At 47.0% G+C, this 13,231-nt stretch overlaps 1 protein-coding gene across 1 annotated transcript; it reads left to right on the top strand.

Moving 5' to 3' along the window:
- Window positions 1-1,238: 1,238 nt before the first annotated feature.
- LOC116356900 (collagen alpha-1(V) chain-like) lies at window positions 1,239-3,119 on the top strand. The gene has a single exon (XM_031803660.1). It carries the CDS (start codon window positions 1,239-1,241, stop codon window positions 3,117-3,119), a length of 1,881 nt encoding a protein of 626 aa, XP_031659520.1.
- Window positions 3,120-13,231: the final 10,112 nt, after the last annotated feature.

Raw genomic sequence — 13,231 nt, 5'->3', positions numbered from 1 at the left:
GTGATGGGTACAGTTATTTGTTTGTGTGGGTAGTGATGGGTAAGGTTATTTATTTGTGTGGGTTGGCAGGGGTACGGTTATTTATGTGTGTGGGTGGGCAGGGGTATGGTTATTTATGTGTGTGGGTGGGCAGGGGTACGGTTATTTATTTGTGTGGGTGGGCAGGGGTACGGTTATTTATTTGTGTGGGTAGTAATGGGTACAGTTATTTATTTGTGTGGGTAGTGATGGGTACAGTTATTTGTTTGTGTGGGTAGTGATGGGTAAGGTTATTTATTTGTGTGGGTTGGCAGGGGTACGGTTATTTATGTGTGTGGGTGGGCAGGGGTACGGTTATTTATTTGTGTGGGTAGTGATGGGTAAGGTTATTTATTTGTGTGGGTAGTGATGGGTAAGGTTATTTATTTGTGTGGGTGGGCAGGGATACGGTTATTTATGTGTGTGGGTGTGCAGGGGTACGGTTATTTATGTGCGTGGGTGGGCAGGGGTACGGTTATTTATTTGTGTGGGTGGGCAGGGTTACGGTTATTTATTTGTGTGGGTGGGCAGGGGTACGGTTATTTATTTGTGTGGGTGGGCAGGGTTACGGTTATTTATTTGTGTGGGTGGGCAGGGGTACGGTTATTTATGTGTATGGGTGGGCAGGGGTACGGTTATTTATTTGTGTGGGTGGGCAGGGAACGGTTATTTATGTGTGTGGGTGGGCAGGGGTACGGTTATTTATGTGTGTGGGTGGGCAGGGGTACGGTTATTTATTTGTGTGGGTGGGCAGGGGTACGGTTATTTATTTGTGTGGGTGGGCATGGGTACGATTATTTGCATAAGTGTGTGTGTGTGATCATCTGTATGTTTAGTGTGTGTGTCGGTGTGTGGTAGAACATGTGGGACAATTTTAAGTCACATTCTTTGAGGTTTCTTTGCTGATCTGTGTTTTCTTCCTAGTAGGAGCTGGGAGCAGGCATCTTAGGCTTAGTTTACGTGGCAGCCCAATTCTGATATTTTGCCCAACGTTTGGCAAAAGATCTGATCTGATTGGTCAAAAGACCAGAATGGACTTCCTGTGTAAACGCAGCCTTCGTGTGTCTGGGATGCCTATGATCCAAATTAACAATGACAGGACCATTCCATAGTACACTGGAAGCCCAAACCTTTCCATAAATAATTCCTCCTTCCCAGTCTTCCAACTCACCTGGCTCCAGAAATACCTCCCTTAATTTAATTAATGATGAGATTCCAAGATGACAACTTTTATCTGCAGAGCTACTCAACCAGTAGGGGAAAAGAGCTGCTCTCAGCCTGTAGGGGAACAGAGGAGCCCTCAGCCTGTAGGGGAACAGAGGAGCCCTCAACCTGTAGGGGAAGAGAACAGCCCTCAGCCTGTAGGGGAACAGAGCAGCCCTCAGCCTGTAGGGGAAGAGAACAGCCCTCAGCCTGTAGGGGAACAGAGCAGCCCTCAGCCTGTAGGGGAACAGAACAGCCCTCAGCCTGTAGGGGAACAGAGCAGCCCTCAGCCTGTTGGGGAAGAGAACAGCCCTCAGCCTGTAGGGGAACAGAGCAGCCCTCAGCCTGTAGGGGAAGAGAACAGCCCTCAGCCTGTTGGGGAAGAGAACAGCCCTCAGCCTGTAGGGGAACAGAGCAGCCCTCAGCCTGTAGGGGAACAGAGGAGCCCTCAGCCTGTAGGGGAACAGAGGAGCCCTCAGCCTGTAGGGGAACAGAGGAGCCCTCAACCTGTAGGGGAAGAGAACAGCCCTCAGCCTGTAGGGGAACAGAGCAGCCCTCAGCCTGTAGGGGAAGAGAACAGCCCTCAGCCTGTAGGGGAACAGAGCAGCCCTCAGCCTGTAGGGGAACAGAACAGCCCTCAGTCTGTAGGGGAACAGAGCAGCCCTCAGCCTGTTGGGGAAGAGAACAGCCCTCAGCCTGTAGAGGAACAGAGCAGCCCTCAGCCTGTAGGGGAAGAGAACAGCCCTCAGCCTGTTGGGGAAGAGAACAGCCCTCAGCCTGTAGGGGAACAGAGTAGCCCTCAGCCTGTAGGGGAAGAGAACAGCCCTCAGCCTGTAGGGGAACAGAGCAGCCCTCAGCCTGTAGGGGAACAGAACAGCCCTCAGCCTGTTGGGGAAGAGAACAGCCCTCAGCCTGTAGGGGAACAGAGCAGCCCTCAGCCTGTAGGGGAACAGAACAGCCCTCAGCCTGTAGGGGAACAGAGCAGCCCTCAGCCTGTAGGGGAACAGAGGAGCCCTCAGCCTGTAGGGGAACAGAGGAGCCCTCAGCCTGTAGGGGAACAGAGGAGCCCTCAGTCTGTAGGGGAACAGAGGAGCCCTCAGCCTGTAGGGGAACAGAGGAGCCCTCAGCCTGTAGGGGAACAGAGGAGCCCTCAGTCTGTAGGGGAACAGAGGAGCCCTCAGCCTGTAGGGGAACAGAGCAGCCCTCAGCCTGTTGGGGAAGAGAACAGCCCTCAGCCTGTAGGGGAACAGAGCAGCCCTCAGCCTGTAGGGGAAGAGAACAGCCCTCAGCCTGTAGGGGAACAGAGCAGCCCTCAGCCTGTAGGGGAACAGAGCAGCCCTCAGCCTGTAGGGGAACAGAGCAGCCCTCAGCCTGTAGGGGAACAGAGGAGCCCTCAGCCTGTAGGGGAACAGAGGAGCCCTCAGTCTGTAGGGGAACAGAACAGCCCTCAGCCTGTAGGGGAAGAGAACAGCCCTCAGCCTGTAGGGGAACAGAGCAGCCCTCAGCCTGTAGGGGAACAGAGCAGCCCTCAGCCTGTAGGGGAACAGAGCAGCCCTCAGCTTGTAGGGGAACAGAGCAGCCCTCAGCCTGTAGGGGAACAGAACAGCCCTCAGCCTGTAGGGGAACAGAGCAGCCCTCAGCCTGTAGGGGAACAGAGCAGCCCTCAGCCTGTAGGGGAACAGAGCAGCCCTCAGCCTGTAGGGGAACAGAGCAGCCCTCAGCCTGTAGGGGAACAGAGCAGCCCTCAGCCTGTAGGGGAAGAGAACAGCCCTCAGCCTGTAGGGGAACAGAGCAGCCCTCAGCCTGTAGGGGAACAGAGCAGCCCTCAGCCTGTAGGGGAACAGAACAGCCCTCAGCCTGTAGGGGAACAGAGCAACCAAAATATAGTTCCCCTTTAAATGGCTGTCCCCCTTTCCTCAACATGACAACAGTACCTTGAGTATATGATATGCAGAGCCTAGATGAAACCCATACGTGGTTTCAGAGTTATCAGCAAAAAAATTGCCTTTTCCCTTACATTTACAATTCCACCTGTGCTACAGTGACTATCAGAAACTTTTGACTAGGTTAGCTACTACAAAAGTAAGAACTGTGTGGTTTCCATACATGTGCATCCCTACTTCCTGATCACCTGTGTGCCTATATACTGTACATGACCTGTGACCCATGACCCAACATAAAGTGTGCCCTGTACGCAGTGTACAAATTAAATGGTGAAAAGATTGACTACACACACAACACATGAACCACAGAAGTATTTGTTATCAGCTGGAAAACGGTTGAATTCCAGCCTAAGACAGACAGGCAAAGGGAGAGACAGAGATCCTGTATGCTGTATCTATCACTCAGTCGATACAGAGAAAAACAGCAAGTTCAGCATGAGAGAGAATGAGAGCAGGAGAGAGAGAGAGAGAGAGAGAGAGAGAGAGAGAGAGAGAGAGAGAGAGAGAGAGAGAGAGAGAGAGAGAGAGAGCAGTGCTGCAGGCTTTCTTATGGGACCGTAAAGATTAATTTGTCATTAAAGGAATCTGCACAGTGGAATGCATATTACTGAGCATAATTGCAATTTAAAGCAATTATACACCAATCATTTATTCTGCACACAGTTAAGAATGGGAACATAAAGCCATTTATGAAACTGAATTAGATTGTATAAGACTCCGGGCTCCAACAGGGCTGAGGATTGTCCTCTGGTATCTTTGACCTACAGTCATTCAGAAAGACCAACACGAAATAAACAATTTCTGTTGCATTTCTGGACAATGTCAGTTATACAGTGAGTTATATTTAGTTGGTGAATACTGGTGGACCTTCTTCTCAGTCAGTGCATATGCAGCAAAATGTGTGTGTGTGTGTGTGTGTGTGTGTGTGTGTGTGTGTGTGTGTGTGTGTGTGTGTGTGTGTGTGTGTGTGTGTGTGTGTGTGTGTGTGTGTGTGTGTGTGTGTGTGTGTGTGTGTGTGTGTGTGTGTCTGTGCATTTGTGTGTGTGTGTGCATGCATTTGTGTGTGTGTGTGTGTGTGTGTGTGTGTGTGTGTGTGTGTGTGTGTGTGTGTGTGTGTGTGTGTGTGTGTGTGTGTGTGTGTGTGTGTGTGTGTGTGTGTGTGTGTGTGTGTGTGCGTATTTGTGTGTTGATGTTGTAGCAGAGGCCCCTGTTAAATAGAAGCTCCTGTGCTAAGGAATATAAGGAATGATCATGCCATCCATGTGAGAGGCCAGATAAAACCCACTGCCACTAGACTGTGTCACAGCTACACGAACTATGATTAGCCAAGAAATTAGGTCTTATATCAACACAATAGAGAGGGCTGGGAGAGGAGAGAGGGAACGAGAGGGTCAGAGTGAGAGGAGGGGGTGGAGGGGAGAGAAGAGAGGGAGAAATTGGAGACAGTGATAGGGAGATAAAGGGAGAACACAAAATGAGAAGGAGACAGAGAGAAAAAGGAGAAAATGAGAGAGAAAGAGAATGGAAGAGAAAAACACCTAATAAAAGGGGAGACGGAGGGAGGGAGGGTGTAGGAAATAGACAGCCCAGTAAATGAGAGAAAGAGGGAGGGAGGTTGGAGGAAATAGACAGCCCAATAAATGAGAGAAGACAGGAAGGGTGGATGAGAGGGAGAGGAAAAGAGGGAGATTATTTGGGCCATATAATGTGTTGATAAGGATCCTGGTGGAAATCATTGACCACCAGTGAAACATCACCACTCTCTCACTACGGAGCTCTATTTACTTAGTGTTGTACAACTAGACTTTGGACAAATACCACTAGTTATTCTTCCCTGGACAGAGAAAAACACAAGTCGATAGGTTGAAAACAACACTGAAAAATCCAGACAGAAAACACAAGACAGAAAACGAAAACCTGATTAAGGAGTACAAATATAGCCTAGCGTATGGGTCTCTGGACCCCCTCCAATCACACGTCACACTGTCTGAAGGAACAGGAAGCTTTGTGACATCTCTCTGATGGTCTCTTGTGCCTGTCTCTACTGTACTATTTCTGCTGCTCGCTGCCCTGAAGACCACAGTACACCAGGCAGGCTGCCTGACCTTCTCCATTTCCCCATCATCATGATGGGTTTCTGCCCTGAAGACCACAGTACACCAGGCAGGCTGCCTGACCTTCTCCATTTCCCCATCATCATGATGGGTTTCTGCCCTGAAGACCACAGTACACCAGGCAGGCTGCCTGACCTTCTCCATTTCCCCATCATCATGATGGGTTTCTGCCCTGAAGACCACAGTACACCAGGCACCCTGCCTGACCTTCTCCATTTCCCCATCATCATGATGGGTTTCTGCCCTGAAGACCACAGTACACTGGGCACCCTGCCTAGGCTTCTCCATTTCCCCATCATCATGATGGGTTTCTGCCCTGAAGACCACAGTACACCAGGCACCCTGCCTAGGCTTCTCCATTTCCCCATCATCATGATGGGTTTCTGCCCTGAAGACCACAGTACACCAGGCACCCTGCCTGACCTTCTCCATTTCCCCATCATCATGATGGGTTTCTGCCCTGAAGACCACAGTACACTGGGCACCCTGCCTAGGCTTCTCCATTTCCCCATCATCATGATTGGTTTCTGCCCTGAAGACCACAGTACACCAGGCACCCTGCCTAGGCTTCTCCATTTCCCCATCATCATGATGGGTTTCTGCCCTGAAGACCACAGTACACCAGGCAGGCTGCCTGACCTTCTCCATTTCCCCATCATCATGATGGGTTTCTGCCCTGAAGACCACAGTACACCAGGCACCCTGCCTAGGCTTCTCCATTTCCCCATCATCATGATGGGTTTCTGCCCTGAAGAACACAGTACACCAGGCACCCTGCCTAGGCTTCTCCATTTCCCCATCATCATGATGGGTTTCTGCCCTGAAGACCACAGTACACCAGGCACCCTGCCTGGGCTTCTCCATTTCCCCATCATCATGATGGGTTTCTGCCCTGAAGACCACAGTACACCAGGCACCCTGCCTAGGCTTCTCCATTTCCCCATCATCATGATGGGTTTCTGCCCTGAAGACCACAGTACACCAGGCACCCTGCCTAGGCTTCTCCATTTCCCCATCATCATGACGGGTTTCTGCCCTGACACAGAGCAATCTCACCTAGACATGCAGACAGGACCATGGACTGTACACAAACACACACACATATACATACAGAAACACACACACACACACAAACGCACACGCACACACACACACACACACACACACACACCCCATGCCCTCTCAAACAGGCAGTAATACTAAAAGCACTATGACAACATGCATAATTAAAGCTGCCCTACCCAAAAATAGCTGGATGACAGAGAGGATGGGAGGAGTCTGGAAATGAGAGGATGGGAGAGGGAGAGACAGGGGTAGAGATGGAGGAAGAAGAGCAAGGGAGAGAAAGACAAAGAGAAGTAAGAGAACAGAGTGAAGACTGGGAAATAAAAGGGTGGAAGGAAGGAGGAGAGGTAGGGCAGAAGAGAAAGGAGGTGGAGGGAGAGAAAATAGGTGGAGTAGGAGAAAAAAAGAGGTGGAGTAGGAGAGAAAAGAGGTGGAGTAGGAGAGAAAAGAGGTGGAGTAGGAGAGAAAAGGGGTGGATTAGGAGAGAAAAGAGGTGGAGTAGGAGAGAAAAGAGGTGGGTAGGAGAGAAAATAGGTGGAGTAGAAGAGAAAAGAGGTGGAGTATGAGAAAAAAGAGGTGGAGTATGAGGGACAAGAGGTGGATTATGAGAGAAAAGAGGTGGAGTAGGAGAGAAAAGAGGTGGAGTATGAGAGAAAAGAGGTGGAGTATGAGAGAAAAGAGGTGGAGTATGAGAGAAAAGAGGTGGAGTATGAAAGAAAAGAGGTGGAGTATGAGAGAAAAGAGGTGGAGTACGAGAGTGGGTGGATCGTTGCTTTAGTAATGTATATTTCACTGGGGTGCGTTCAGTTTGCTTGAAAGTTTGCTAAGTATGCAGTTCTGTCCTTGAGCTGTTCTTGTCTAAAATCAAATCAAATCAAAATGTATTCGTCACATACACATGGTTAGCAGATGTTAGTGCGAGTGTAGCGAAATGCTTGTGATTCTAGTTCCGACAATGCAGTAATAACCAACAAGTAATCTAGCTAACAATTCCAAAACTACTACCTTATAGACACAAGTGTAAGGGGATAAAGAATATGTATATAAAGATATATGAATGAGTGATGGTACAGAGCGGCATAGGCAAGATACAGTAGATGGTATTGAGTGCAGTATATACATATGAGATGAGTATGTAAACAAAGTGGCATAGTTAAAGTGGCTAGTGATACATGTATTACATAAGGATGCAGTAGATGATATAGAGTACAGTATATACATATGAGATGAGTATGTAAACAAAGTGGCATAGTTAAAGTGGCTAGTGATACATGTATTACATAAGGATGCAGTAGATGATATAGAGTACAGTATATACGTATACATATGAGATGAATAATGTAGGGTATGTAAACATTATATTAGGTAGCATTGTTTAAAGTGGCTAGTGATATATTTTACATCAATTTCCATCAATTCCCATTATTAAAGTGGCTGGAGTTGAGTCAGTGTGTTGGCAGCAGCCACTCAATGTTAGTGGTGGCTGTTTAACAGTCTGATGGCCGTGAGATAGAAGCTGTTTTTCAGTCTCTCGGTCCCAGCTTTGATGCCCCTGTACTGACCTCACCTATTAATGTTCTTTATTGTTTCATGTGGACCCCAGGAAGAGTATCTGTGGCTTTTGCATCAGATAATGGGGATCCTAATAAAATAAAATAATACTAAATACTTTGGGGAACGGTTTGTACTGAACGACACATTTTCCCAAAACATTCATGTTCGCTCTTGAACAGACTGTAATGAGCACGAGGGGAGACAGAGAGCTCGTTTCAAGGGCAGGATGCAGCAGGGGTTTATATGTAAGGGACCACAGGAGGAGGCAGGTAGCTGGGTCCAGGGGCAGGCAGAAGGTCTACACAGGGGTCCAAAAGGGCAACAGTACAGGCAGGGAAAACGCTAGTAACGTCGTCTGGGAGATCAGGCAATAGGTAGATAACAGGAAATCCCATAGGCTAAAGTACAGGCAGGGAATAGGCATGGTTAGTGAGGCGGGCAAAAACCATCATACAAGGGAAGAGTCAATCACGGGAAAAACAGAACTCTGAAATCCATGTGTCACAAAACAAACAATACCTCACAATTATGGGTAGCAAAGAACTGAACTAAATAGTGTGTGATAATGACATGATTGGGATCTGGAGAGTGAGCTGCGTTCAGGGGATCTAGGTGTTTGAGAGTGTGAGTTGGACGCAGACGTTACACAGACTTTGAGTTACGTTTGCTCCATTCGGTGGGTGTGCTGGGGTGTGGCTTGAAGCAATGAGTGACTTATTTTAAAGGCAGCAGTGCATTTTCAACCCACAACCCAACCAATCCCCGTTTTTCAACTAGTCGTTCAGTACAGTAGCGTTTCCGTTCAAGTCAACATTCTATTCTGTTTTTGTATACTGAACGCAGCCCTGCGTCTTCTTGCAGAGACTGCACATCCAGACTCTCTCAGTGCCAGGGTAAGTCTGAGAGGGTTATATAGTTTGACTTGCATGAAACCTGCATGAAACCTGCATCTCAAGGATGGTCAATGGAAACAGGATGCAGCTGAGCTCAATTTCGAGTCTCTTAGTAAATACTTATGTAAATAAGGTATTTCTGTGTTTTATTTGAAATGCAAAATTCTAAAAAACGTTTTTTTTCTTTGTTATTATGGGGTGTTGTGGGAAAAAACAATGAAATACATTTTAGAATTAGGCTGTAACTTACTGTAACACAATGTGAAGACAAGTCAAGGGGTATAAATACTTTCCGAATGCCCTGTATTTACACATGTTTAGCATTGTTTCACTTTGTTTCAATAGTCTAACTGCAGCCATCATTTGTCAGGGCCTTCATGTCTCAGGCCCCCTCTCCAACGCCAGGACCCCTCAGTGATATGACTGCCACCTACTGGTGGGATGAGTTTTTGGTGTTGAATGAAAATGGCTGAATGAATGTTAGCATAGTATTACAGCTTGTAGGCTTTGATGTATGGGTTGTAAATGATTGTGTTTAAATGACACTTTAGATATTCTGTATTTTCCCTGATTGTCTATGAAATTAAAATGTGGGTCAAAATGGAAATAAAAGTATTATAGTTTTTAATTTAGGCTATGCTGTCATTCTATTGTAACTCGTGTGCAATTTGTTAGCTTAAAATCGATGTGTAATCTCTTGATGCATTGGATAGCAGATGTAACATTAACAGAACTGCGAGAAAACAGTGCTCGTCGGACGGGGGCAAAGGACACTGTGTACCGTGCATACGTTTTCAGTCGTTTGGATGCTGTCCTCTCTGAGGTAAATGGAAAAAAATCTTCCACGTCATGTGTCAGGCCCGGAAGTGACAGCTGGAGTGTTTGAGAGATGATGGGTCTGAGAGATGATGGACCTGAGAGATGATGGGTCTGAGAGATGATGGACCTGAGAAATGATGGGTCTGAGAGATGATGGGTCTGAGAGATGATGGACCTGAGAGATGATGTGTCTGAGAGATGATGGGCCTGAGAGATGATGGGTCTGAGAGATGATGGGCCTGAAAGATGATTGGGCTGAAAGATGATGGGCCTGAGAGATGATGGACCTGAGAGATGATTGGGCTGAATGATGATGGACCTGAGAGATGATGGGTCTGAGAGATGATGGACCTGAGAGATGATGGGTCTGAGAGACGATGGGCCTGAGAGATGATGGGCCTGAGAGATGATGGACCTGAGAGATGATGGGTCTGAGAGATGATGGACCTGAGAGATGATGGGTCTGAGAGATGATGGGCCTGAGAGATGATGGGTCTGAGAGATGATGGGCCTGAAAGATGATGGGCCTGAGAGATGATGGGCCTGCGAGATGATTGGTCTGAAAGATGTTCATATAGTGAATATACCTGTTTACTGGTGTGAATGGTTTATGCTAAATTCCTTTGAGGACGCCTGTGCTCATCATTCTAGGAGAGGTGGGCTATGTTGATTACCAGATTATTTTCAACTATGTTGTTGCAGAGCACTACCAGATTATATTCAGCTATGTTGTTAAGGCACTACCAGATTATATATATATATATATATATATATATATTAATTTTTTAAACCTTTATTTAACCAGGCAAGTCAGTTAAGAACATATTCTTATTTTCAATGACGGCCTAGGAACAGTGGGTTAACTGCCTGTTCAGGGGCAGAACGACAGATTTGTACCTTGTCAGCTCGGGGGTTTGAACTTGCAACCTTCCAGTTACTAGTTCAACACTCTAACCACTAGGCTACCCTAACCCTATTCAGCTATGTTGTTGCAGATCACTACCAGATTATATTCAGCTATGTTGTTGCAGAGCACTACCAGATTATATTCACGATGTTGTTAGGGCACTACCAGATTATTTTCAGCTATGTTGTTGCAGATCACTACCAGATTATGTTCAGCTAGGAGAGGTTCACTATGTTGTTGCAGAGCACTACCAGATTATATTCACGATGTTGTTAGGGCACTACCAGATTATGTTCAGCTAGGAGAGGTTCACTATGTTGTTGCAGAGCACTACCAGATTATATTCACGATGTTGTTAGGGCACTACCAGATTATGTTCAGCTAGGAAAGGTTCACTATGTTGTTGCAGAGCACTACCAGATTATATTCACGATGTTGTTAGGGCACTACCAGATTATGTTCAGCTAGGAGAGGTTCACTATGTTGTTGCAGAGCACTACCAGATTATATTCACGATGTTGTTAGGGCACTACCAGATTATGTTCAGCTAGGAGAGGTTCACTATGTTGTTGCAGAGCACTACCAGATTATATTCAGCTAGGAGAGGTTCACTATGTTGTTGTTAGGGCACTACCAGATTATATTCAGCTAGGAGAGGTTCACTATGTTGTTGTTAGGGCACTACCAGATTATATTCAGATAGGAGAGGTTCACTATGTTGTTGCAGAGCACTACCAGATTATATTCAGCTAGGAGAGGTTCACTATGTTGTTGCAGAGCACTACCAGATTATATTCACGATGTTGTTAGGGCACTACCAGATTATGTTCAGCTAGGAGAGGTTCACTATGTTGTTGCAGAGCACTACCAGATTATATTCACGATGTTGTTAGGGCACTACCAGATTATGTTCAGCTAGGAGAGGTTCACTATGTTGTTGCAGAGCACTACCAGATTATATTCAGCTAGGAGAGGTTCACTATGTTGTTGTTAGGGCACTACCAGATTATATTCAGCTAGGAGAGGTTCACTATGTTGTTGTTAGGGCACTACCAGATTATATTCAGATAGGAGAGGTTCACTATGTTGTTGCAGAGCACTACCAGATTATATTCAGCTAGGAGAGGTTCACTATGTTGTTGCAGAGCACTAACAGATTATATTCAGCTATGTTGTTGCAGATCACTACCAGATTATATTCAGCTATGTTGTTGTTAGGGCACTACCAGATTATATTCAGATAGGAGAGGTTCACTATGTTGTTGTTAGGGCACTACCAGATTATATTCAGATAGGAGAGGTTCACTATGTTGTTGTTAGGGCACTACCAGATTATATTCAGCTAGGAGAGGTTCACTATGTTGTTGCAGAGCACTAACAGATTATATTCAGCTATGTTGTTGCAGATCACTACCAGATTATATTCAGCTATGTTGTTGTTAGGGCACTACCAGATTATATTCAGATAGGAGAGGTTCACTATGTTGTTGTTAGGGCACTACCAGATTATATTCAGATAGGAGAGGTTCACTATGTTGTTGTTAGGGCACTACCAGGTTATATTCAGCTCTGTTGTTGCAGGGCACTACCAGGTTATATTCAGCTCTGTTGTTGCAGGGCACTACCAGGTTATATTCAGCTCTGTTGTTGCAGGGCACTACCAGGTTATATTCAGCTCTGTTCAAATCAAATCAAATCAAATTTATTTATATAGCCCTTCGTACATCAGCTGATATCTCAAAGTGCTGTACAGAAACCCAGCCTAAAACCCCAAACAGCAAGCAATGCAGGTGTAGAAGCACGGTGGCTAGGAAAAACTCCCTAGAAAGGCCAATACCTAGGAAGAAACCTAGAGAGGAACCAGGCTATGTGGGGTGGCCAGTCCTCTTCTGGCTGTGCCGGGTGGAGATTATAACAGAACATGGTCAAGATGTTCAATGTTCATAAATGACCAGCATGGTCGAATAATAATAAGGCAGAACAGTTGAAACTGGAGCAGCAGCACAGTCAGGTGGAAGTTGAAACTGGAGCAGCAGCATGGCCAGGTGGACTGGGGACAGCAAGGAGTCATCATGTCAGGTAGTCCTGGGGCATGGTCCTAGGGCTCAGGTCAGTTGAAACTGGAACAGCAGCATGGCCAGGTGGACTGGGGACAGCAAGGAGTCATCATGTCAGGTAGTCCTGGGGCATGGTCCTAGGGCTCAGGTCCTCCGAGAGAGAGAAAGAAAGAGAGAAGGAGAGAATTAGAGAACACACACTTAGATTCACACAGGACACCGAATAGGACAGGAGAAGTACTCCAGATATAACAAACTGACCCCAGCCCCCCGACACATAAACTACTGCAGCATAAATACTGGAGGCTGAGACAGGAGGGGTCAGGAGACACTGTGGCCCCATCCGAGGACACCCCCGGACAGGGCCAAACAGGAAGGATATAACCCCACCCACTTTGCCAAAGCACAGCCCCCACACCACTAGAGGGATATCTTCAACCACCAACTTACCATCCTGAGACAAGGCTGAGTATAGCCCACAAAGATCTCCGCCACGGCACAACCCAAGGGGGGGGCGCCAACCCAGACAGGATGACCACAACAGTGAATCAACCCACTCAGGTGACGCACCCCCTCCAGGGACGGCATGAGAGAGCCCCAGCAAGCCAGTGACTCAGCCCCTGTAATAGGGTTAGAGGCAGAGAATCCCAGTGGAAAG

This window comes from Oncorhynchus kisutch, linkage group LG24 (assembly GCF_002021735.2).
Source record: "Oncorhynchus kisutch isolate 150728-3 linkage group LG24, Okis_V2, whole genome shotgun sequence".
Lineage (NCBI taxonomy): Eukaryota > Metazoa > Chordata > Actinopteri > Salmoniformes > Salmonidae > Oncorhynchus > Oncorhynchus kisutch.
The sequence above is the reverse complement of the archived record's forward strand: the minus strand, read 5'-3'. Positions and strand labels throughout refer to the sequence as shown.